Genomic DNA, 27,947 nt, shown 5'->3' on the forward strand with positions numbered 1-27,947 from the left:
AGGGGCCTAGTTGGGTACCTATGTGCTGTCAGTGAAGGTTGCTCTGAGAAGGTAACATTTGAACCGAGGTAAGGGTGGAAGCAGTGAAGATACCAGGGGCAAGCAAGAGGGTTCCGGGCAGAGGTAAGAGCAAGTGCAAAGACTGAAGCTGGAGCCTGCTTAGTGTGTTCAAGGAACATCAAGAAAGCTTTTGAGTGGCTGGAGCAGAGAGGGGGAGGGGGAGGAGAGATATGAGGTCAGAGGGGGTGTGTGTAAGAGACTGTGTAGGGGGCTCTGTGGGTCAAGGTAAAGAGTTAGATTTTGCTCTGAGCGGAGTGAAAAGCCATTGTAGGATTTAAAGCAGAAGAGTGACTTGTGTTTTCAAAGCATCTCTGGTTACTATATTTAGAATAGACTGGAGAGTGGGCAAGGGCAGTAGAAAGGAGACCAGGTGGATGATGGTGTCTTGGACCAGGGTAGTCAAAGTGGAGGTAATCAGAGTTGGTCAAATCCTGGATATTTTTTGAAGGAATGACTGACATGATTTGCTGATGGATTAGATGTAGGGTATGAAAGAAACAGAACAGAGCCGTTAAGGATGACTCCCAGGTTTTTGGCTTAAACAGTTGGAAGGATGGAATTGCCATTTGCAGAGATGGGGAAGACTTAAGGGTGGTGTGGGGTTCAATTTTGAAATAAGTTGAGGTGTCTGTTAGGCATCCAAGTGTGGATGTCTACTGGTGCCCTTGAAACTGTTGTAAAGTATTTCTCCCTGGACTCCATTCTAGTACTGATTCTCTATAATTAAGTCTTGAATACTGCAACTCAAGCTGTCTCTTCCTTCCTCTGATCCCATTCCTCCATAAAATCCTTTAGCAAATAATCTAGATCTATAGTTACTGAGCAGTTTTAAGTTCCAGTAATAATTATCTCACTTGAGTTTCAGAGGGACCAAAAGGAAGTTACATGTCAATATTTAAAAAGCAGATTAATATGTAAATGGAGAACTGAGTCAGTTTGTCTCTCTTTCTTTTTGAATAGTGACTTTCATTTGTTAGTTTCTGAGGTAAACAAATTCAAGGATGAGTGAGCTGGAACAGTTGAGGCAGGAAGCCGAGCAGCTGCGGAATCAGATCCAGGTAAGAGCAAACTTTTTCATTTTGAAATTTTAACATTTTTATGTAATACCAGCGATGAACAAAATTTGTGCATTAGTTTATCAGTCTACGTATATTAAATAATTTATAAGGTGAGAAATGGTCAATTTATTTTTATCATGCCTCTAAAGAACTCTCCAAAAATCATTCCTAACAAATACCTATGTGGACCAACGGCCCCTGTGTCCCTAAGAAGTTAATAGTGCACATGTAATCTCTGCTGACATGATAATATTTCTCTTCTACTCACACACCAGGAATCATAGTTTGATTTTTGGTATGTTGAGGCATAATGTAATATCATAATGTTACACAATATCATAATATCACATAATGTAATCTATTAGAAAATTAATCTCTAAACCATTAGATTGCAGAAAAACATTAAAAATGATTAGTGGCATAATGAAGATGTCTGTCATCTTTACTCTTGGAAATCAACTCAAAACAGTAAAGAGCATAAGGAACAAATACAAGCTTCATCTTTAACAAAATTAAAGACACTTAGAACTTCAAAACCTAATAGAGTGGGGAAAAGTTGTCAAATGTTAGGGTGTGGAAAGGCTCTGAGAGAGGGTTTCTGCAGCTGTAAATCTCATATTCCCTCAGGGACAACATCGTTCCTTTCTTTTGGAACAGTGAAAACAGATGCTTCCCTGGACTGAGAAATATCAAGGAGGGCAGAGATAAACATGAAAGGATATAGACATGCTGTCTTTTAGGAAGCCTCTTGGTGAGAAGGTAGAGGAGAGACCGAATTGTGTGTAGCCTGCTGCTGCCTACTTCTTTTCACAGGGAAAAAGTAAGAGCTAAACAACTTACAAATATAAATGAAAAACTTCATAACGAAGCATGGAGAATCCAAGTTATTAGTAACTTGGAACACTGCTGTGATCTGTCCAGTATGAATCTTTGGCAATAGCGATTTCAGAATTACTTATCTAATTTAAAGGTGAAGAATAAGAAAAAAGGAACAATCATAGGATCTATGCAAAGATGTTACAGGAAAGAGATGAAAGGAGCAGGAAAAACAAGGGATGGGGGAAGAACACTCGGCAGAAAAATGTTGTATCTGAGCGGATTAAAATCATAATCATTCTAATCACCAGGAATTCAAGGAAGTTAATGATTTAGATGTGAATGAGAACTCTGGGTGGATACCTTAGGTGTCTGAACAAACCTGTCAAAACAAAGGAGGGATTGATTTTTTCTGGGATGATTAGAGAAGGCTTCATAGGCTAATCTCTGAGTTAAGATGTTGCTACCACCACCAGAATGGATTCTCCACCATCTCTACTTTGTGTCACTTGCTCCAGATGCTGAGCAGGAATGACTGACTGGCCAAGCACATTGGTCACATGGCCGTCTCATTTTTTAAAATCTTTTCTCTGTATCTGTAAGCTTGGTTTTTTGTTTTTTGTCTTTTTTTAACTTGCACATATAAGTGAGATTATGTGGTATTTGTCTTTCTCTGTCTGACATATTTCTCTTAGTGTAATGCCCTCAAGGTCCATCCATGTTGTCACCACAAATGGCAAGGTAGTCTTTTTTTATGGCTGAATAATATTCCATTGTGTGTATGTATGTGTGTGTGTGTGTATGTATCTCACATTTTCTTATCCTTTCATCTGTCAACAGATACTTAGGTTGTTTCCATATCTTGATTATTGTAAATAATGCTGCAGTGAACATGGGGGTGCATATATCTTTTTGAGTTAGGGTTTTTGTTTTCTTTAGATAAATACCCAGAAGTGGAACTGTTGGATCATATGGTGGTTCTTCTTTTAATTTTTTTTTTTTGTGTGGTACGCGGGCCTCTCACTGTTGTGGCCTCTCCCGTTGCGGAGCACAGGCTCCGGACGCGCAGGCTCAGCGGCCATGGCTCACGGGCCCAGCCGCTCCACGGCATGTGGGATCTTCCTGGACCGGGGCACGAACCCGTGTCCCCTGCATCGGCAGGCGGACTCCCAACCACTGCGCCACCAGGGAAGCCCTCTTTTTTTAATTTTTGAGGAACCTACATACTGTTTTCCATAACGGCTGCACCAATTTGCAGTCCCACCATCAGTGCTCAGTGTTCCCTTTTCTCCACACCCTCGTCAACACTTGCTATTTCTTCTCGTTTTGATGATGGCCATTCTGACAGATGTGAGTTGCTATCTCATTGTGGTTTTTATTTGCATTTCCTTGATGATTAGTGATGTTGAACACATTTTCATGTACCTGTTGGCCATCTGTATGTCTCCTTTGGAAAAATGCCAGTCAGATCCTCTGCCCATTTTATTTATTTTTATTATTTTATTTTTTGGCTACGTTGGGTCTTCATTGCTGTGTGCAGGCTTTCTGTAGTTGTGGCAAGTGGGGGCTGCTCTGTTGTGGTGTGTGGGCCTCTCACTGCAGTGGCTTCTCTTTGTTGTGGAGCACAGGCTCTAGGCATGCGGGCTGCAGTAGTTGTGGCTCATGGGCTCTAGAGCACAGGCTCAGTAGTTGTGGCACACGGGCTTAGTTGCTCCGTGGCATGTGGGATCTTCCCGGACCAGGGCTCAAACCCGTGTCCCCTGCATTGGCAGGCGGGTTCTTAACCACTGCGCCACCAGGGAAGTCCCCTTCTGCCCATTTTAAAAATCAGATTATTTGTTTTATTTTTCTGTTGAGCTCTATGAGTTCTTTATATGTTGTGGATATTAATCCCTTATCAGATATACGATTTGCAAATATTTCTCCCATTCAGTAGGTTGCCTTTTCATTTTATTGATGGTTTTTTTTGCTGTCAGAAGCTTTTTAGTTTAATGTAGTCCCACTTGTTTATTTTTGCTTTTGTTATCTTTGCTTTTGTGGTCAAATCCAAAAAATCATCACGAAGACTGATGTCAGGGAGCTTACTGCATATGTTTTCTTCCAGGAGTTTTATGATTTCAGATCTTGCATTCATGTCTTTGATCCATTTTGAGTTAATTTTTGTGTATTATGTAAGATAGTGGTCCAGTTTCATTCTTTTGCACGTAGCTGTCCAGTTTTCCCAGCACCACTTATTGAAGAGACTGTCTTTTCTCCGTTTTGTATTCTTGGCTCCTTTGTTGTAAATTAATTGATCATATATGTGTGGATGTATTTTTCTGCTGTCTGTTCTGTTCCGTTGATCTATGTATCTGTTTTTGTGCCAATATATACTGTCTTAATTACTATAGCTTTGTAATATAGCTTGAAATCAGGGCATGTGATGCCTCCAACTTTGTTCTTCTTTCTCAAGCTTGATTTGGCTATTTGAGGTCTTTTCTGGTTTTATACAAATTTTAGGATTGTTTGTTCTATTTCTGTGGAAAATGTTATTGGGATTTTGATAGAGATTGCATCGAACCTGTAGATTGTTTTGGGTAGTCGGGACATTTTAACAGTACTCTTCCAGTCTGTAAGCACAGAATATCTTTTCATTTATTTGTGTCATCTTCAGTTTCTTTCATCAGCGTCTTAGTTTTCAGTGTACAGGTCTTTCACCTTCTTGGTTAAATTTATTTCTAGGTAATTTATCCTTTTTGATGCAATTGTAAATGGAATTGTTTTCTTAGTTTCTCTTTGTGATAGTTCTTTATTAGTGTATAGAAATGCAGTTGATTTCTGTATATTTATTTTGTATCCTGCAACTTTACCATATTCATTTATTCTCAGTTTTGATGGAGTCTTTAGTGTTTTTTGTATATAATATCATGTCATCTGCAAGTAGCAATAGTTTTACCTCTTCCTATCAAATTTGGATGCCCTTTATTGATTTTATTTCTTTTCTTTGCCTAATCACTCTGGCTGGGACTTCCAATGCTATGCTGAATCCAAGTGGCAAGCATGGGCATCCTTGCCTTGCTCCTGATCTTAGAGGGAAAACTTTCAGCTTTTCACCATTGAGTATCTTATATATGTCATATATGGCCTTTATCATGTTGAGGTACATTCCCTCTATATCCACTTTGTTGAGAATTTTTATCATAAATGGATATTGGATATTGAATTTTGTCAAAAGCTTTTTATGCATCTGTTGAGGTGATTTTATGATATTTATCCTTCATTTTGTTAATGTGGTGTATCACATTGATTTGTGGGTGTTGAACCATACTTGCATCCCTTGAATAAATCCCACTTGATCATGGTGTATGATCCTTTTGATGTGTTGTTGAATTCTGTTTGTTAATATTTCCTTGAGGATTTTTGAATCTATGTTCGTCAGGGATATTGGCCTACAATTTTCATTTCTTGTGGTGTTCTTGTCTGGAGTGACTGGCCAATCACTTGGTCATGTGCTGATCTCATTTAATGCTTGTAGCAACCCTGTGAGGTAGATGGTGTTACTTCGTAGCTGAGGAGACTGAGCCTCAGTGAGATTAAGTAACTGGCGAAGGTAACATAACTATGAAGTGGTAGATCAGGACTCAAGCCAGGTGTATTTTGGTTCCAGAGCCCGTGCCATAGGTACCCCTGTGGCCCTGCCTCCCCATCATGTCTGCTAAGATCTGGCTCTGTAGCCTGTGCTATAGCCACATGAATCTGGTTGTCATTCCCTGAACATGGATTGCTCTTTTCCACTTTGTTGCCTTTTATCAAATGGTTTCCTTTGCCTGGAATTATACTACCTCTGCTCTAATTTTGTTCCTGGGACTTGTATTCATTGAATCCTAGTCGTCCTTTAAAAAACCTCACCAGAGTCCTGCACTTGGATTTCTTATTCTTTTGTTGGAAGGCAGCATTGCCTGGTGGAAAGGACATGGATTCCATCTTTTAATTATTTTGTGGCCAGGACATGTTTACAGCTTTTTTTGATGCTTAATGTCTCTGCCCACTATATAGGTTTGCGGAGAGGAGTAAGCAAAATGACATGTAAAGGATTTAGATCAATGCCAGTAAGTGGCCGTTCCTTACTTGTACAGCCCTTTGGATTTGTGTTACAAGGCTGATTACAGCCCACCTGATATTATAGTTCCTTGTGCACATTTGTCTTTACTACCTGTACTTGGCTGGGAAATTCTGTGTTTTAATTATCTTTGTATCTCACCAGCATCCAAGCAGAATGTCATGGGCATAGTTGCTCACTGAATCATCTTCCGTGATTTCAAGTCCATGTGTATGTAAAATACCATGTACTTTTCTCATCAGTTTAATCATGTCATGCTCTATTTAAAGACCATTTCTTCCTTCTTTTCTTTTTTTCCCCCTTAATTCCAGAAATATATTTTAACTATATATTTAACTATGGTATAAACACATGACATAATAGAAATGTATGCTATTTGGTGCAATACATGATTCATTTAAAAAGTTTATTTTATTTTATATTGGAGTAGCATTGATTATAATTCATTTTAAGTTAAAAAAACAGAAATAGAGAAAATGTAGATTGTCTTTTGTAATTGTTACTTGTTTGATTTGGAGTGAGAAACACCACTTTTATTTTGCACAAAGATATTAATATCAGAGCTTTATTTTTTAAGGTGGGCAATAAGGAATTCAGCTGTTAATTGGGAATGATTCTCTTATATTCAGTTTTATAATGGATAAAAGTGTTCATAAGTTCAGTAATTTTAACTTGCCGTGTTTTAATTGTGTTGTTAATATTAAGGTAAGCTCTATGAGGGCAGGGATTTCTGGTTTGTCTACTGCTCTATCCATGGTGCCTAGCATAGTACCTGACACAGTGTGCAACAGATTTTTTTATTGAATGACTGAATTAAGAAAGATGATCTAAACAGTGATAGTTCATTTTCATAAAGCTTAAAATCAGAGAGCTCTTTTTATAGAATTGTCTTCTACTCCAGCATTTTTGGACATGGCTTAGGCTGTCACTGTTGTTTCTGGAAATTCTTTTCATTGTAGGAAAGTGGGCTAAATTATTCCTTGCCAAATGAGGTTTCTAAACCCACAATCTGAGAATGAGAGAATCAAATCATATGTTTGTGTAACTACTTATGAACACCCTTACATAGAAATATTCTAAGTGCTTATAAATAGGTTGAAAAGGCCGCCAAAAAGATTGCATACTTATCCAGTCTTTGTTGCAGACGGTGGCAGGCATCCCCTGGCTGAATGGAACAGGTTGTCCTTTGGGGACAGTAATTCAACAAATCGTGTGTGCCTCTCTGCACAGAAGCGTGCACAGCACACTGGGGAAGAACAAAGTTGAAGACAACACTACCCTAACCTTTGGGGGAAAAAATTGGAACAAATCTAGTAGGAAGAATTAATTGTGCTTCCCATGTATATGAATCCTCTAAATTTATTATTAACTGATAAACTTGATTTAAAACATTTTGTTGCTTATTAAACATGTTCTTTGTTTGCCGTTACTTATTTTGTTAATTTTTGTTTCACTATCTTCTGTTTAATAATTCTCTTCAGTTTGTGTAAAAATTTAAGGTCTTTTTGAAAGGCTACCCTATAATACTTAGGCAAAAACACCTGCTTACATGTAGGGAATTTGCTTTTAATGTAAAAATATAACTCATTATATAAAAAATTATTTTCCTGACATACCATATCTTTTTATCATGTTAGATCAAAAGTATTTTATTTCTGGGCTTCCCTGGTGGCTCAGTGGTTGAGAGTCCGCCTGCCGATGCAGGGGAAACGGGTTCGTGCCCCAGTCCAGGAAGATCCCACATGCCGCTGAGTGGCTGGGCCCGTGAGCCATGGCCGCTGGGCCTGCACGTCCGGAGCCTGTGCTCCGCAATGGGAGAGGCCACAACAGTGAGAGGCCCGTGTACCGCAAAAAAAAAAAAAAAAAAAAAAAAAAAGTATTTCTAATAACACCTGTATACAGTATACTTGCAAAGTATTTTAAAGAAGTGTTATTTTTTAATTAAAAAATTTTAATTGAGGTATAGTTGTGCAATATTATATAAGTTTCAGATGTACAACATAGTGATTCATAATTTTTAAAGGTTATATTCCTTTAAAATATTCCTTATTTTAAAGGTTATATTATAAAATATTGGCTATATTCCCTGTGTTGTGCAATATGTCCTTGTAGCTTATTTATTTTATACATAGTAGTTTATACCTCTTAATTTCCTAAGCCTATCTTGCCCCTCCCTCTTCTCTCTCCCCACTGGTAACCAGTAGTTTGCTCTCTATATCTGTAAGTCTTTTTCTTTTTTGTTGTATTCACTAGTTTGTTTTATTCTTTAGATTCCACATCTAAGTGATATCATACAATATTTGTCTCAACTAAAAGCTGCTTCTTTGAAAACATAAACAAAATTGATAAAGCTTTAGCCAGAGTCATCAGGAAAAAAGGGAGAGGGCTCAAATCAATAAAATTAGAAATGAAAAAGGAGAAGTTACAATGGACACCACAGAAATACAAAGGATCTTAAGACACTACTACAAGCAACTATATGACAATAAGCTGGACAACTTAGAAGAAATGGACGAATTTTTAGAAAGGTACAACCTTCCAAGACTGAACCAGGAAGAAATAGAAAATATGAACAGCAGAATCACAAGTACTGAAATTGAAACTGTGATTAAAAAGCCTCCAACAAACAAAAGTCCAGGACCAGATGGCTTCACAGGCGAATTCTATCAAACATTTAGAGAAGAGTTAACACTTATCCTTCTGAAACTATTCCAAAAAATTTCAGAGGAAGGAACACTCCCAATCTCATTCTATGTGGCCACCATCACCCTGATACCAAAACCAGACAAAGATACCACACAAAAAAGAAAATTACAGGCCAGTATCACTGATGAACATAAATGCAAAAATCCTCAACAAAATACTAGCAAGCCAGATCCAATATACATTAAAAGGATCATACACCATGATCAAGTGGGATTTATTCCAAGGATGCAAGAATTTTTCAATATCTGCAAATCAGTGTGATACACCACATTAAGAAATTGAAGAATAAACACCATATGATCATCTCAGTAGATGCAGAAGAAGCTTTTGACGCAATTCAACACCCATTTATGATAAAAAACTCTCCAGAAGGTGGGCATAGAGGGAACCTACCAACATAATAAAGACCATATATGACAAACCCACAGCAAACATCATACTTAATGGTGGAAAGCTGAAAGCATTTCCTCTAACATCAGGAACAAGAATGTCCACTCTCACCACTTTTATTCAACATGGCTTTGGAAGTCCTAGCCATGGCAATCAGAGAAGAAAAAAATATATAAGGAGGACTTCCCTGGTTGTCCAGTGGTTAAGACTCTGCCCTTCCACTGCAGGGTCTTAGTTGCGGCATGTGGGATCTTTTGTTGTGGTCCACAGGCTCTTCGTTGCAGCGTGCAGACTTCTCTCTAGTTGTGGCGCACAGAGTCCAGAGCGCATGGGCTCAGTAGTTGCAGTGCGTGGACTCTCTAGTTGTGGCACACAGGCAAAGTAAGTCAGAAAGAGAAAACATACCATATGATATCACTTATATGTGGAATCTAAAATATGGTACAAATGAACCTATCTGTGAAACAGAACCAGATTTGCAGAGATAGAGATCAGACTTGTGACACAGAGATCAGACTTGTGGTTGCCAAGGGGGAGGGGGGAGGGAGAGGGATGGACTGGTAATTTGGAGTTGGTAGGTGCAAACTATTACATTTAGAGTGGTTAACCAACAAGGTCCTATTGTATAGCACAGGGAACTATATCCAATCTCCTGGGATAAACCAAAATGGAAAAGAATATTTAAGAAAAAGTATATATGTGTAAAACTGAGTCAACTTGGCTGTACAGCAGAGATTGGCACAACATTGTAAATCAACTCTACTTTGATTTAAAAAATAAAGTCTACTTTGTTTGATATGAATATTGGTACTCCAGCTTTCTTTTGATTTCTGTTTGCATGGAATACCTTTTTTACATCCCCTCGCTTTCAGGCTGTATGTGTCCCTAGATCTGAAGTGGGTCTCTTGTAGACAGCATATGTACAGGTCTTGTTTTTGCAGCCAGTCTATGTCTTTTGGTTGGAGCATTTAATCCATTTACATTTAAGGTAATTATCGATGTTCTTATTGCCGTTTTGTTAGTTGTTTAGGATTTGTTTTGGTAGGTCTCTTTTCTTCCCCTTTTGTTCTCCTGTGATTTGATGACTATCTTTAGTCTTGTGTTTGGATTGCTTTTTCTTTTTTGTGTGTGTATCTATTGTAGATTTTCACTTTGCGGTTATCATGAGGTTTTGATATAGCAGTCTATATATATACAAGATTGTTTTGACTTGCTGGTCTTTTAATTTCAAATATATTTCAATTATCCTGCATTTGCATTCTCCTCATGATTGCTGGTTTTGATATCATATTTGTTTGGGGATGATTTTCTACCTTTACTCTATGTTTGCCTTTACTGGTGAGCATTCCTTTTTGTAATTCTCTTGTTTCTAGTTGTGGCCTTTTCTTTTCTGTCTAGAGATGTTCCTTTAACATTTGTTGTAAAGCTGGTTTGGTGGTGTTCTGCCTATGTTTTCTTCTAGGAGTTTTACGGTTTCTGGTCCTACATTTAGGTCTGTAATCCATTTTGAGTTTATTTTTGTATATGGTATTAGAGAATGTTCTAATTTCATTCTTTTACCTGTAGCTGTCAAGTTTTCAAGTACTATGTATTTTTAAAAATATTTCTGAAATGACTTGGGTTATACTGTAAATACTCTTCCCATCACCTCAATTTCTAGTTGCCAGAACAAATAGAAGGGAACTCAGAACTCTTGCTTTTTGGTGATGCTTATTAACAAATATAACTCTGAATACAATGGGCTTATTAAATCAGTCTAGTTCAGTTTATTCGGGGGATGCAATTAAAAATCTTTTAACCATAAACCAAAAGTATATTTGTGCAATAGAATAGAATTGTGTGTCTATATATAAAGCCATATATCTATGGCCAATTGATTTTTTAGCAAGGGTAACAAGACAATTCAATAGGGAAAGAATAGTCTTTTCAACAAATATTGCTGGGACAGCTAGATATCCACATGTAAAAGAATGAGTTTGGACTCATACCTCATACCATATACAAAAATTAACTCAAAATGGCACCTAAATGTAACAGCTGAAAGTGTAGAATTTTTAGCAGTAAACCTAGTTGTTAATCTTTGTGACCTTGAATTAGGCAACAGTTTAATATGACACTAAAGCACAAGCAAGAAAGAAAAAAATAGATAAATATACAAATTGGTCTTCATCAAAACTATAAAAACTTGTGTGTCAGAGGAAACTATCAAGAAAGTGAGAACTCAACCTACAGAATGGGAGAAAATATTTGCAAATCATAATCTGATAAGGGTCTAGTATCCAGAATAGATAAAGAACTCCTATAACTCAACAATAAACACATAACCCAATTTAAAAATGAGCAAAGAAGTTGATAGACATTTCTCCAAAGAAGGTATACAAATGGCTAATAAGCGCATGTGAAGACACTCCACATGAAAAGATGCTTAGCATCACTAATCATTAGGGAAATGAAAATCAAAACCACACTGAGATGCCACTTGACATCCACTAAGATGGCTGTAATAATTTTTTTTAAGAAGAAGAAGAATAAAAAGACAAGAACAGTGTTGGTGAGGACATGAAGAAATTGGAACCCTCATACATTCCTTGTGGATATGTAAAGTGGAGCAGCTACTGTGAAAAACCATTTGACAGTTTCTTAAAATGTTAAACATAGTTGCCATATCACCCACCAATTCCACTTTTAGGTATATACCCAGGATAATTGAAAAGGTATGTTCAAAGCATCATTAATCATAAAACCAAAAAGTAGAAACAGCATAAATGTCCATCATATTAACTAATGGGTAAACCAAATGTCATATTTTTATACAGTGGAATATTACTCAGCCATAAAAAGAAATGAAATACTGACACATGCTACAACTGAATGAACCTTGAAAACATTACACTAAGTGAAAGAAGCCAGACACAAAAAAGGTCATATATTGTATGATTCCGTTTGTATGCAATGTCCAGAATGAGCGATCCATTGGAAAGTAAATTAGTGATCACCTGGGGATGGGGGAAGAGGGAATTGGAAGGTATAGGGATTCTTTATTGGAGTGATGGAAATGTTCTGGAATTAGGTAATGGTGATGGTTGCACAGCATTGTAAATATGCTAACCAACCCAACTACACACCTTAAAAATGATTAAAATGGTTAATTTTATGTTATGTGAATTTCATCTCATTAAACCTTTTAAAAATAAAGATTGTGTGGTACAGTAAGAAGTATATTTCAAATCTATATTTCCAATGAAAGTATTATTTTAAATCATATCTAGGGATTTCCATACCTAAATGTATAATTATCTTTCTTTACTTCAGGATGCTAGAAAAGCATGTAATGATGCCACGCTTGTTCAGGTAAAATTTTTATTTTTCCTCAATTCATTTTATTAATTCACGTGAAACTGCTTGATACTGATGCAAATGATGTTCAGATTCTCTTTATTAGTGAATTTAATTGAAAGGAATATGAGATCTCTATTAAAAAACACTTTGTAATTTGTCAGATGCTGGTAGAAGTGCTTTTTAAAGCATACCTGTTAAAATGGAAGTCCGAAAAAATACAATAAAAATATGTACGTTCATATAGTATATGTTTCTTTTTAGGTAGCTTCTGATTCTTTTGATATGCCCTGGTTAAGATCTTTTTTCTTATATAAACTATTAGGAAGGTTTCATTAGTTTAATTAATATTGATCATTTTTATTAAGGAGATATTTTATGTGTTGTTTAAATATAAAATTGGCTTTCTTTAGATAGTTAAAATTAGAAATGTTTTACTATTTGATCATCTATTAGATTTTTATTTGTAGCTGTTTTTTTACTAAGGTTGGAAGGTATGTCTGTTCTTTTTACTAAATAGTCTACAGAAGATGTTCTCACTGGAAGGTGTGCAAATAAATCATACTTTTTCTTGAACAACATATTAATCCTATAATGACTCTAGGAATTATTAAAATACCTTCAATAGCTATAAATTTGTTTTATGTCTGCTTTTTTGCCTATTAATTGTTTCTACTTTATTTTCTGAGCTACGTCTAAGGTAAAGAATGACATTCTCGTCACTTCCTATAGATCACGTCAAATATGGATTCCGTGGGGCGAATACAAATGCGAACAAGACGTACACTGAGGGGTCACCTAGCTAAAATCTATGCTATGCACTGGGGATATGATTCGAGGTTTGTACCTGCCATTTTCAGACTGTGTGCAGAATTATTTTTGTTGAGTCATCATTTGCATTTTCTTTTTAGAAACAACCTATACCTATGAAGTATTTGCAGAAAATGCATCTAATGTGAACGCTTTGCTTTTAATAAAAGTATTCATTGATACTTTAAAAGTTTAGAAACCTTTAATATGGAAAACAGATTTACCTCTCAGAAATATCCTTTATCAAATGATTTAGGCAAAGCGTTTAGGATTTCTTTTCTTTGCAGTGGGGTATTATAGTTTTTTTTTTTAACATGCCAAGGCAGTTTTATTGTGTATTAACATTGAAATTTCAGTTAATAAGGAAATATTTGTTGAATATTGCTATGTACAAGTTACCAGATCTTGCCGTAATTATTTATTACCTAAATTCACAAAGGATGGAATTACATAAAACAATGACATTTTTGTTGAATACATCTTTTATTCCCCTAACCCCATCATACAAGTGTGTGTACACGCACACACACACAGCCGCCATCTGGAGTGCAGTTGGATGGTTGGTCTTGATGATTTACTTTGTTCATAGGGTCACAGTGTGGCCTGTGCTTTTTCCAGAGTATCTGGCACTGCTTCCATAGTGGTTGACTTGTTCCTTTGATTTGGTTCATCTAATGGGGAAAAAGTCTTAACTAAAAAATTATTTTTTAATAGAAGTTGCATACTTTTTCTCTTCTTCTTCGAGAACCTAAAAATGTTGCTACCTGTTGCTAATGCCTGGCACATCTTGATGTAAATAAGATACTTGAATACAGTAATATAGAACTTGTGCCTCTTAGGAGGGAATAAATAAAATTATATAACTGGCAACTGACATAAAGCTAGGCCAAATGTTTTATTCTTTTTCTTAAAGAAGTTTAAGAAGTAATCTGCCCATTGAGATAGCAAATGTGTAACTCAAAATACAATCACTTGAAACAATGTTAATGGTTCTTACTTTCTTATAGTTTTCTCAAGACTATTAATCTTAATAGAGAACCCAAAGTGTCAACAGAACCTATCTCACATTGTCTTTCTACCCATTCTGATTATCAACTTGTAACTTAATGTCCTTCTCAACTCAATGCTGATGATGCCAACTGATGTTTGAAGAACTTTAGGTTCCATCCCATACCCTGTGGTTAGATCTTCCCTTTCATAAAACTTACAGTAATTGCTGCATAAGAACCTGATGTTATTTACCTACAGTGAAGGGTGATGGGGACAGGAAGGTGATTCTTTTCACTGTATATCTGTCCTTTTGTAGTTTTTGAATTTTATACCATAGTGAAAAATAAAATTCCAAAACAAAACAAAAAATTCAGTGGCAGGTAACTTAGTCAAGAGTTCATATTTAGCCTGGCAAACAGAGCTTTCTGTAGTTTAAGCCCAGTCCCCTTTTCTAAACTGTTATTCCCGTTTCTTACAAACTCTGTGTAACTGGGAAATTCACAATTCCTGAAATACCTGTTGTATTTTTCCACCTCTTGCCATGGAACATACCCTCCTCATAGAACACAGACTTCTTTATCTTTAGCTTTCGAAATTCCATTTTTTCAAGACTTGTTTTCTTTTGCAAGACTACTTGAGTAACCCAGTTAGCACTTACTTGTCCCTCATTTGTTTTCCTATGGCCTTTATTTTATACCACTCCTCTGACTATTTTCATTTACCTAATTTATTTTATTAAATGTCTTATCCCCACCAGATGATGGAGGGCCCCAGGGTAGGCGGTATAGCCTGTTTTGTACCCATAACACTGCCTTGCATTCACAGGCTCTCAACTGATATTTTTAGATTGAATGAAATGTGGTTCTTAGGCTTATATGTACTCTACTGTCATTATATTTAAGTCAGTACATACTAAACCAGTCAGCTAATAGCTACCAGAATCTTGAATAAGAACTAGAATGTTGTTACCATGAAAAAGTTGTTATAACCAGAGACATTTCTAGTAAAATGTCTAAAAATATTTAATGTTGAAATTTTTTGGCATGCAGAATAGATTTTTTTTAACTTGTGAGAATATTTTCTGGTATCAAGTTTTTAATTCGAAAAATTATTTTTGTCTTTTCTGAACTGTTCTACATTAATGCAGTGCATAATTTAAACTACTTTTTTCCTCTAAATGTCACATTATTTTTGTGTTTGTTCCTCTAGGCTACTAGTCAGTGCTTCCCAAGATGGAAAATTAATTATTTGGGATAGCTATACAACAAATAAGGTAGAGTTTCTTAATCATCCTCTTACATAACCCTTTTATTTGGTTTGATGTCCACCAATTCTTTCCTTTATTCTATTACTTCAAGCTTTAATTTCTTTCCAGGATAAATTTACTCGTTAATTTTAACTCAGATCCTTTCTTTAGACCTAGTGTTTGCTTTTAATATTTAACCTTTTCTTTTTATTCCCAAGGACAACTACAGGAATATAGTTCAGTGTGTCTTATTTGAGTCCCATATTTCATACTTGAATATTAGAAGACAGTGTGCATCAGTTTTACATATAAATGATTTTTTTTAAAAGGTCCCATTTCCTAATGTGACAGCGACCCTGCAATTTTTATTTTTAGTTGTGGATAAGCTAGAATGTTTTCTTTGGTCCACACTAGGCATTGATTTGTGTTTCTGGACTGCTCAGAAGATACAGTAGATTGGAGGCAAATTACAACTTGTTTAGATCCCTTGGTGGTAAAAGCCAGTGGGTCCTCTTAATATGTCCACTGGAAGGAACCCCTGACATAGAGGTGTTGAGTGGTCATGAAGAAGCTCCAGGAAAATACTCACAAGTCAAATACTTCTAGATTCTGTGTGCATTTATACCACTGTTTCTAGTAAAGATTTAGAAGTAGTACCATTTTTGTGAAATAAACAGTAACTTGAGCCTGGTTGAGAATTTAAAGCTAGCTAAGACACATTTGTAATATAATAGTTTTTCTGTATCAATCAGAATTGAGTGTGACTTTCAACTATATTTTCCTAAAACAGAAAAATATTCTTTTAGCTTAAGTGAGAGCATAGTAATCCCACGATGTGTTGATTCTGTGTATGGGCCACTTAGCCTTTATGTTCCCATTCACATTAAACTTTGCTACCTGACCTGCAAATGCTTGGTGTTGGGTAATAAGGCATCATACAGTGGTATGAGTAGATCAGTGCAAACTATTACCATTGTTTGAATTCGAGCCCAGAATATGTGTTATTAGAAGGTCATAGTTCTTTGTGGAAGAACCACTCTGTTCAACTCCAGTACTTGTATTATTCAGTGTTATGTTAGAGGAAATTCATCTTTTGAGCACTAACGCAAAAACAAAAAATTTTGTTAAGTTCTTTAACATTTACACTTAATATTTCAAATGGCTCTGTTAGTGTTGAAATGTCCTACGTCCTTGTTATTCTTAAAAGAATACTTTCTGAAAAGAGCACTTAAATCCAAATGATTTGATAATAATACAGAAGATATAACAGGCATTTCAGTGTGCATTAGTATTTTATTTTATTTATTTTTGCGGTACGCGGGCCTCTCTCTGTCGTGGCCTCTCCCGCTGCAGAGCACAGGCTCTGGACGCGCAGGCTCAGCGGCCATGGCTCACGGGCCCAGTCGCTCCGCGGCATGTGGGACCTTCCCGGACCGGGGCACGAACCCGTGTCCCCTGCATCTGCAGGCGGACTCTCAACCACTGCGCCACCAGGGAAGCCCTAGTATTTTATTTTTTATTGTTCACTTTCTCAAACCATTTCATTTTTATTTTACTTGGCCTATTTTTTAAGTACATTTAAATTGCAGTAATATTTGCTTCATTGTAAATAGGTTTGAAAAATTAATGACTGTTTTTGTACTCTTGACTTAGTTTTTGTGTTGTATTTGTCCTATAGATGCATGCTATTCCTTTGAGGTCCTCCTGGGTGATGACCTGTGCTTATGCTCCCTCTGGTAATTATGTTGCTTGTGGAGGACTGGACAACATCTGCTCTATATATAACTTGAAAACCAGAGAGGGAAATGTGAGAGTGAGCCGAGAGTTACCGGGTCACACGGGTGAGCATCACTACATATTGTCCTTTTCCCCTAAACCTGCTTCTTCCTGAAGAATGAGCTGATCAAGGAGAAGGAGTGACAAAGTGAGATCAGCTGGCCAAAGGATGCATATTAATCAAGTGAGAGTAGAAATTACCATGAATCTGGGAAACACTGACTTTTTATAATTATACAAATGATGACCATACTTCTATTTTTCTTTCAAAAAAGTATTGTTTTTAATATTGTACATCAACTATACATCAATGAAAAAGAAAGAAAATAAATAAATAACTCCAAAAAATAGTATTGCTTTTGTAAAAATTATAAATTTATTGCGAAAAATTCAAACAATAATGAAAAATACAAAAAGAAAGCAAATATAATTTTCTGTATTCTCTGCAAACCTATAGCAATTATGGGATTTTGGTGCTTAATTATGTAATTGAAAGTGTGTATCAAGATACATTTATGAAGTATTTTTCACTATGTGATAGTGCATTCAATGTGCACACCATAGTTCAATAATATAGTATTTGGTTAGCAGTGTTAATTAGGAATTTATCACCACTCATCAGGTTTCAGCCTCTCTGGATTCTTGGAAGTACTATTTGGCTGTGCTTTTTACACAATCTCAATAATGGTATTGTTCCTGAAATGTCCATATTTTGAAGCACAGGTGAATTCTGAGCATTTGAGTGCCACCTTTCCTTCCCTGAGGTTTTTAACATATTTCTCCAAGGTACTTAACCAAGTCTGCTATAGATTATAATAGATATTTGTATTAAGGAGTATCTTTCTCTTAGGTAAGTGTAGTAGGTGGAAAGGACTGTGTCTTTTACACAAGTTTGTAACTGAGTCATCAACACAGTAAATACCTAAGAGTTTGTTGATAAAATTCAGTTGCAGGCAGCATAGAGTTGGAAGTAATTAAAAGTAGAACTATAGATTATACTAACAAACACTTGCCCAGGTATTATATGTTTAAAATATATATTACTGTTTCATACGGTAATTGAATTAATCAGTGATAACCTAACATTTGTTACTCTCTATGCTGTAGGCTACTTGTCCTGCTGTCGTTTTTTAGATGACAGCCAAATTGTTACAAGTTCAGGAGATACAACTTGGTAAGTTTATTCCAGAAGTTTATTCCAGATTTTGAGTTTGAGGATGGTAGTAGGAACTAATGTAAGAAAAGAGCAGTCATTAATTATTTCTATTTTTAATTATAGTGCTTTATGGGACATCGAAACTGCCCAGCAGACCACTACATTCACTGGGCATTCTGGAGATGTGATGAGTCTTTCTCTGAGTCCTGACATGAGGACTTTTGTTTCTGGTGCTTGTGATGCCTCTTCAAAATTATGGGATATTCGAGATGGAATGTGTAGACAGTCTTTCACTGGCCATGTGTCGGATATTAATGCTGTCAGTGTAAGTGAAGAGCATTTCTAAGGAAAATTTATTGTGCATATAAAGTGTTGAACTCTACAGTATGATTTTAACAACAGATTCCCTTCAAGGATTCTTATAAATAGTATGCTTTTATAACATTTAACCCCCAAATAACAAGGGTTTGATTTTTGTTAATGGAAAGGTTTTAATCCATAGGCCTAGGTCCTTATTTGCAGGTAATCAGGAATAAGTTTTTTTTTTTTTCTCCCAGATTTAGAGGGATAGATCATCTTGAGCAAACAAGCAGATCATGAGTATCAACAGTGTGTTCAGAGGAGAACGAAGTCCCATATCTCTGGGGTCAAGGGAACAACCCAAAGAGAGACAGTCAGGAAGACAGAGGCAGCTGTTTAGTGTAGACAGTATAGCTTTTGAAGTCAGCAAACTCTGGATCTTAGTTCTGCTGGGAACCAGCTGTGTGAGATCAGGTGGGCTACTTAACCTCTGTGAGCTACACATTCCTCAGTAGGAATAATGCTGCCTACATTAAAGAATAATGTGAAGACTAAATGAAACTATAGACTGGATGCTCAATAAATGGTATAAATTATTTATAATCTCCTTCATATTGAAAAAAAAAACCCTCAAACAGGTATCCACAAATAGATTAAGCCAGACAATAAGTACTTAGTTCTTATTTCAAAAAAGTATTGTTTTTAATATGGTACATCAACTATACATCAATGAAAAAGAAAGAAAATAAATAAATAACTCCAAAAATGAGAATGAACTAGTCATATGTCTTTATAAATTAAAACTAAAATGGCATTTTGAGTGACAATCAAAATGATTTATCAAACAGTCAGCATTGAGGAGAGGGATATTAAGAGGAGGTGGGATACTGCTTGACTTAGGTAAATTGTCCTGTGTGGATCAGATGCCAAAATGTATAGATATGACTAGAATTTCCTAAAGCACTGTAATTGCAAGTGTTTATGGGTGTAAGATACACTCTAATTTTGCAAGAAGATATTTTTTGGGAAAAATTCGTTTTTATTTATCATGTGCATATTGAAAGTCAATTTTATATAATCTTTAGAGAATATCAGAGAAAGTAAAGGCTTTGTTACCCCCACCCCCTATTAGGCCAACCTGGTTTAAGAGTAGAATTTTGGAATAGGCAAATGCAGTCCTCTCCATCTCTCATCCCACCACGTTTATCACGTTGATGAGCTTCTCTTCTGTTCCTAGTTTGCTACAGATTTATCAGGAATGAGTGTTGAAGTTTATCAAATGTCTTTTCTTCATCTATTGAGATGATCATGTGGTTTTTCTTTTTCAGTCTGTTAAATGGTGAATTTACGTGGATTAGTTTTCAAATATTAACCCAACCCTACATTTCTAGGACAAACCTCACTTGGTTATAATGCATAATCCTTTTTAGTTACTAGTGGATTCGATTTGTTAAAATTTTAAAATTTGCATCCATATTGATAAGTTATTATATGATTTTTCATTTCATGAAATGTTTTTTCAGATTTTTGAAAGGGTTCCCTTTTTTCCACATCCTCTTCAGCATTTGTTTGTAGATTTTTTGATTATGGCCATTCTGACCAGTGTGAGATGATACCTCATTGTAGTTTTGATTTTAGTGATTTTAGTGATGCTGATAATTAGTGATGTTGAGCCATCTGTGTGTCTTCTTTGGAGAGATGTTTATTTAGATCTTCTGCCCATTTTTTGATTGGATTGTTTGTTTTTTTGATCTTGAGCTGCATGAGCTGTTTGTGTGTTTTGAAGATTAATCCCTTGTCACTTGCATCATTTGTAGATATTTTATGCCATTCTGTAGGTTGTCTTTTTGTTTTGTTAATATTTATTTGATTTATTTATTTTCTTTATTTTTTTGGCTGCGTTGGGTCTTAGATGAGGCATGAAGAATCTTTTATTGCGGCGCAGGCTCTTTGTTGTGGTGCATGGGCTTCTATCTAGTTGTGGCATGCAGATTTTCTCTCTCTGGTTGTGGCACGTGAGCTCCAGGGCACATGGGCTCTGTAGTTGCGGTACGTGGGCTCTCTCATCGAGGTGCACAAGCTCAGTTGTTGTGCGCGGGCTTAGTTGCCCTGCGGCATGTGGAATCTTACTTCCCTGACCAGGAATTGAACCCACGTCCCCTGCATTGGAAGGTGGATTCTTTACCACTGGACCACCAGGGAAGTCCTTGTCTTTTTGTTTTGTTTATGGTTTCCTTTGCTATGCAAAACCTTTTAAATTTGATTAGGTCTAATTTGTTTATTTTTGTTTTTATTTCCATTACTCTAGGAAAGGATCCAAAAAGATATTGCTGCAATTTATGTCAAAGGGTGTTCTGCCTATGTTTTCCTCTAAGAGTTTTATAGTATCCAGTCTTATGCTTAGATCTTTAATCCATTTTGAGTTTATTTTTGTGTGTGGTGTTAGAGAATGTTCTACTTTCATTCTTTTCCATGTAGCTGTCCAGTTTTCCCAGCACCACTTACTGAAGAGACTGTCTTTTCCCCATTGTATATTCTTGCTTCCTTTGTTGTAGATTAATTGACCATAAGTGTGTGGTTTATTTCTGGGCTTTCTATCCTGTTCCATGGATCTGTGGATCAATGGACTCAAGTGTGTGTTTGTGCCAGTAACATACTCTTGTGATTACTGTAGCTTTGTAGTATACTCTGAAGTCAGGGAGCCTGATTCCTCCAGCTTTGTTTTTCTTTCTCAAGATTGCTTTGGCTATTCAGGGTCTTTTGTGTTTCCATACAAATTAAAAAATTTTTTGTTCTAGTTCTGTGAAAAATGCCATTGGTAGTTTGATAGAGATTGCATTGAATCTGTAGATTGCCTTGGGTAGTATACTCACTTTGACAATATTGATTCTTCCAATTCAAGAACATGGTATAAGATTTCCTTTTTTATGGCTGAGTAATATTCCATTGTGTGTATGTATATGTGTGTGTCTGTGTGTGTGTACGTGTATATCTCACATCTTCTTTATCCATTCTTCTATCAATGGACACTGAGGTTGCCTCCAGATCTTGGCTATTCTAAACAATGCTGCATTGAACAGGGTGCATGTATATCTTCTCCAATTAGTGTTTTTGTTTTCTTGAGGTAAATACACAGAAGTGAAATTGCTGGATCATATGGTAGTTCTATTTTTAATTTTTTGAGAAACCTACATACTGTTTTCCATAGTGGCTACACCAGTTTACATTCCCACCAACAACACATGAGGGATATTTTCTCCACATCCTTGCCAACACTTATTTGTTGTCTTTTTGATAATAACCATTTTGACAGGTGTGAGGTGCTGTCTCATTGTGGTTTTTATTTGCATTTCCTTGATGATTAGTAATGTTGAGCATTTTTTCATGTGTCTATTTGCCATTTGTATGTCTTCTTTGGAAAAATGTCTCTTCAGTTCCTCTGCTCATATTTTAATTGGGTTGTTTGTTTTTTTGATACTGACTTTTGTGAATTCTTTGTATGTTTTGGATATATTGTTTGCAAATATCTCTTCCTATTCAGTAGGCTTCCTTTTCCTTTTGTCAGTAGTTTTCTTCACTGTGCAAAAGCTTTTTCTAGTTTGATGTAGTCCCATTTGTTTATTTTTGCTTTTCCTTGCCTGAGGAGACATCCAAGAAAAATACTGCTAAGACCACTGTCAAAGAGCATAGTGCCTGGGAACTCCCTGGTGGTCCAGTGGTTAGGACTTTGCACTTTCACTGCTGAGGGGGGCCTGAGTTTGATCCCTGGTCAGGGAACTAAGATCCCACAAGCTGCGCAACATGGCCAAAAAAAGAAAAAGAAAAGAAAAAAGCATATTGCCTGTGTTTTCTTCTAGTTTTATGATTTCAGGTCTTACGTGTAAGTATTTAATCCGTTTTGAGTTTATTTTTATATATGGTGTGAGAAAGTCATCCAGTTTGATGCTTTTGCATCTAGCTGACCAGTTTTCCTGACACCATTTATTGAAGAGGCTGTCTTTTCCTCATTTTATATTCTTGCCTCCTTTGTTGTTGACTGTGTGTGCATGGGTTTATTTCTGGGCTTTCTGTTCTGTTCCATTGATCTATGTGTCTGTTTTAGTGTCAGTAACATACTGTTTTGATTACTATAGCTTTGTAGTAGTTTGAAATCAGGGAGAGTGATACCTCCAAAAAATTTCTTTATATTTTTAAAAAAGTAAAAAATATTAGAATGCAAATGACAAACTATAAAATATTTGCCACAAAGAAGATAAATTTATATTCTTCATTTTATTCCTACACATCAGCAGGTACTAACAGAGTAATACAGATGACCAATAGATACATGAAGTGATTTCCTCTTTGTAAAAAGTGTTGAGTAGTGCCACAGTATCTGAGAAAGGGGATTCACAAACTAATAATGCATAGTTTTCTTTACTACTAGCTTAACTTTATAACCTAGCCTAACTGGATGATTTTTGTTCTCTTTTATAAAATGTTTCCTATTTATTTCTCATAATGAGATTATTGGAACATTTAAGAGTATACATACATATATAAATTCTATAAATAGTAATATTTGATTTAAACATTTTAGTAAGACATATGGAGGACCAGAGCCAGGATGTTTTGAGTACTTGCTTTGTGCTGAACAGTGGGTTATGGGTACTGTGCATGTGTTATTTCATTCAGCCCTAACCGACACACTAAATTCTGAAACTAAGACTCAAGTGTTTAAGAATCTTTAGTGCCTAACATCATTCACCTGGTAAGAAACCAAATTGGAATTTGAATCTAGGTCTGTCTTACCCCAGAGTCTATTATTACACTGCCTCACATAATTTTTGTGTACTTCTATGGAATAAATGTTTGTTGCTTTTCTTTCTAGTTTTTCCCAAATGGATATGCCTTTGCCACTGGCTCTGATGATGCTACTTGCCGGCTCTTTGACCTTCGTGCAGACCAAGAGTTATTATTGTATTCTCATGACAATATCATCTGTGGGATCACTTCCGTAGCCTTCTCAAAAAGTGGGCGTCTCCTGTTAGCTGGGTATGATGACTTCAATTGTAACGTATGGGACACACTAAAAGGAGATCGTGCAGGTTAGTAAATAAGTACACATTAGGTTTTGATTTTGTCGGGAAATGTGAAAAGGTTCCCATCGGTTGTTTCTGGGGCCCCCATGGACACCCTAGGGAATGGCAACATGGCAGTTCTCATTCATGGTCATTGTTGATCTTTTGAGTGCAGTTACAGTCCATAAACCATATTTATGTTTCTGTTTTCTGAAGAGTAATATCTGATTCTATATTTTCTTGTTTGGTAAGTTTTGACATAAAGATGAATAGTGAATATAATTTAGTATGGTCTTTTCCCAGTTACAGTTCTCTTATAACCTGACAGGAAACATGGATCTTCTTTTTGGCTCAGATCTTGTATGGGGCAGGACATGGAACCACTGTCTCCCCTTAACCCCGTACTCTGTGTTCTCCCCTGCAGCTTCCAGAATATTAGCATCCAGTTGTACTGGGGACTGTCATTAATAACAAATTACACAGAGTGACTTAAAATTTTTTCAGAATTAAAATTATACTCAAGGAATCAAATAGGTCTACATGGCTTGTTACCAAAACACAGCAGTCCTCTGACCCCAGCCCATGTTCTCTGCTCCCAATGGTAGCTACTTTTAAGTATTTACTTTTATATCTTTAAAGAACATCCTGATTTTTTTTTTTTAACTTTTAGGCATTATCTGTTGAGGGTTTGGTTTCAACATCCCTCCTCCCACCACAGCTTCCATCTTCCAGTTTTTCCCATGTAGTGAATTTGGTTTAGAACATCAGTCAGTGTTTATTACACAATTATGAATTTTTAAACAGTACTTACTGCCAAGCAGTGAGATATATGCTGTGACTTCTTTTGCTGCGCTGCTTTTGAATATTCTCTAGGGTCAAATTAATTTTTTGGCTTACATTCTTAGTTTTGATGTACTTCTCACTAATTAATCTTCAAACTTTTTGCAAGTTTTGATATGTTTGGGAGCAGATCCATTTTCATCCCTCATTCTGGGCATTCAGTGGACCTTTTCAACCTGGAAACGTATACCCTGGAGTACTGGGAAGTTTAGGCGGCTTATTTAATTGGTTGCACTTTTTTCTCCATTATCATTCTGTTTGTAGAACTCCCATCATTCATTCATTCATTCATTCTTTCTTTTTGGCTGCACTGGGTCTTCATTACTGCACACAGGCTTTCTCTAGTTGTGGTGAGCGGGGGCTACTCTTCGTTGCGGTGTGCAGGCTTCTCATTGCAGTGTCTTCTCTTGTTGTGGAGCACAGGCTCTAGGCATGCGGGCTTCAGTAGTTGCAGCACGCAGGCTCAGTAGTTGTGGCTCATGGGCTCTAGAGTTCAGGCTCAGTAGTTGTGGCGCAAGGGCTTAGTTGCTCCGCGGCATGTGGGATCTTCCTGGACCAGGACTTGAACCTCTGTCCCCTGCATTGGCAGGCGGATTCTTAACCACTGCACCACCAGGGAAGCCCAGAATTCCCATTATTCTGACGTTGGACTTCTTGGACTTTATTATTAGTTTCTCTCATATTTTCCATCTGTCTTTTTTGCTCCATGTTCTGGGAGAAATTCTTGCCTTTTCTTTCCATGAAGCTTCTGTTAAGCTTTGGGTTTTTATTTTTGCTACCATCTTTTTGAGAGTTTTTTTTTTTTAGGGCCACCATTCTTTTTTTCATGAATAAAAGTCTTGTTTTTCTGGGGTCATTAATGAAAGCCTTTTTTGAAGTTTTCTTCTGAAAGCATAATCTTTTGTTTCCCAAGTTGCCTTTTTTCCCCCTTCTTTCTTATTTTTTCAGTGTCCTATCTATTATATTTCCTTAAAACTCTGATTCTTAGCCTCTTATTTATCCTTAAGAGTGAGGCACTATAACTGTTTGAAAGCCCTCTGCACATGGTTGGGGTGTACTGACTGTAGGCCTCACTGAACAGTGATCTGGCCAGGCTTTGATTGGGGAACCTCTGATATATCTTATGGCCTTTTTTCCCTTGGGCCAGCTGTCTTCTCTGAGGTGGATTGTTCCACTTTTCTACCTGAAGTATATAAGCTGACTGACAGTTTGGGGGCTGATTTCCGGGAAGAAGCTGGGGTGCAAGACAATTAGCAAGTAAACTTACTTATTCCCCATTTTCAGCAGTTTCACCAATCTCAACTGTGCCTATTTTCTTCTAGTTAAGAGACCCTCTTTTACTCTCTCTAGCAAATAAGTCTCTAGTCTTATGTTCTGGTGCAGGATGATAAATCATCTGACTCTGCAGAGTGAAGGAAGAGACCTGGGGAGTCTAGCTGATTCCTGGACACTTTCTAATGTAGCCTCAGTTTACCCCATCTTTGCCCATGTCTGGTTCCACAGATACCTGGTTCCACTAGTATCTGACCCTTCTGGAGGTTCTGCAGTTTGCTTTTGTTTCTTGGCTTATCAGACCATTTGCTTTGAACTTAGCATTTTGGGGTCCACTAACACACTTACCACCATACAGCTCACAAAATTTTGTTGCCACTGCTTGCTCTCATCCTTGCTGTCCTTGTGGGTGTATGTCCTTGCCCTTTTAAACACCTATACAGTTGTTGAAGTTTCTGAGGGAGTGGAGGCAATGTCAACATTACCAGGAATAATTTTCTACAACCTCTCTTGAGACTGCAGAAAAGTTCACGGGTTAGCATTTTGCAAGTAAATTTTTGGAGATACTCTGTTGTTCAAAGCCAATTACCTTTTTGAGGTATTAGGTGTTTTGCTTGGATCGAATGAATTAATATCCATAACAAAATAAAAACATGTTTGTTTTCTGTATTTTTTTAAACATATGCTTGAGTTTTAGTTTTGCTTTGCTTACAGCTGTTTGGTTTCAAGTTGACTCAACTGGATACTTTCACCTTAAAATTGAAATGCTAATTCATTCTTCTTTCCAATATGACTTGGAGTATTTAGTCACAATGGTCATTTTTTGTTATTTCAACCCATAATGGTAAATTTGCCTGTTGCCAAACATTGCCATACTGAAGGTACTGCACAAAATATTGTTAGACAAGATGAACTTCTGTTCCTAAGATTGGGTGAAAATGATATGCTTAATTACATATGGAGATAATGAAAACTCAAACAGTATATTAAAGAAAAAATTCTTTTTGAGAATTTGATATATTCTAATTCTTCTTTTAAATCTTTACTTTTCTCATTTTCCTCTCAAATATTTGGGAATATTTAATTTTATCCTGTGTAGTGGTCAGAAGATCAAATAGGTTAAATATACAAAAGAAAGCTAAGACTAGATGAGTTTGATGGTTTCAGAAAGTTATGACCAAAACATTCCAGGGTTTGGTGGTTAAAAGAATAAAGTAAATAAATTATGTTGTTATTTTTGGAAGTGGTAGTATAAGTCAGCTTCATTCTCATGTTTTTGTTGTTCTGGTGGTAAAAGTTCATTGAACATTTAAAATTTTGTTTTTGTTGAAAATAGCATAGCTTATTGGCAAAATTTAGAAGTATCATGAACTTATTAGAGATGTAAAATAAAAGACTACATGTTGTTGAATAGATGATTTTGAACATAAGCATAATTATAATTTTTCAAAAATGAAAAACACAATTTGATGCACATGTCAGAAGTTCATGGAATACAAAGAATTTTATTTTACCTACATGCCCACCTTACCCCTGGCACTCAGTCTCTCAACTCAGGGGAACCTGTTAGCTTTTAAGTACCCTCCCAGATCTTTTATGCATACACTTGTTTAATTCTAAAACTTGCCCATTGCTAACTTTTTACTGAACTTTTGTTTTTCAGGTGTTCTTGCTGGTCATGACAACCGTGTCAGCTGTTTAGGTGTAACTGATGATGGCATGGCTGTGGCAACAGGGTCTTGGGACAGTTTTCTTAGAATCTGGAATTAACAGCACAAATTTTCTGTTCTCCACTGATACCTGGAGAAATCAGTACTACAGCCTATAGCTGTGCAGAAGAATTTACCTTATATTTGCAGGTGAAGATTTTTCTATTATTATATACAAAAAGAAGCTTTCAGTAAACTACAAAACAAAAAAAGGTGAAAACAAGGTAAAGGTGCTTGCTGAGATCAGGACCAGTGTATTAATTTGAGGAGTTGAGCTAATTTAACCTTGATGAATTTTTGCTTGTACTGTCTAATTCTTTTTC

The 27,947-nt window shown here is 36.3% G+C and overlaps 1 protein-coding gene across 1 annotated transcript; it reads left to right on the forward strand.

Moving 5' to 3' along the window:
- Nucleotides 1–1,055: 1,055 nt before the first annotated feature.
- Nucleotides 1,056–27,685, forward strand: GNB4 (G protein subunit beta 4; the record flags this gene model as incomplete). The annotated part of the gene is made up of 9 exons (XM_082840550.1): nt 1,056–1,118; nt 12,442–12,480; nt 13,198–13,304; nt 15,475–15,538; nt 17,190–17,352; nt 18,395–18,461; nt 18,567–18,768; nt 23,614–23,830; nt 27,579–27,685. Exons 1-9 carry the CDS (start codon nt 1,062–1,064, stop codon nt 27,683–27,685), a joined length of 1,023 nt encoding a protein of 340 aa, XP_082696676.1. The 5' UTR covers nt 1,056–1,061.
- Nucleotides 27,686–27,947: the final 262 nt, after the last annotated feature.

This window comes from Leucopleurus acutus (assembly GCF_964270905.1).
Source record: "Leucopleurus acutus genome assembly, chromosome: 5".
Taxonomy (NCBI): domain Eukaryota; kingdom Metazoa; phylum Chordata; class Mammalia; order Artiodactyla; family Delphinidae; genus Leucopleurus; species Leucopleurus acutus.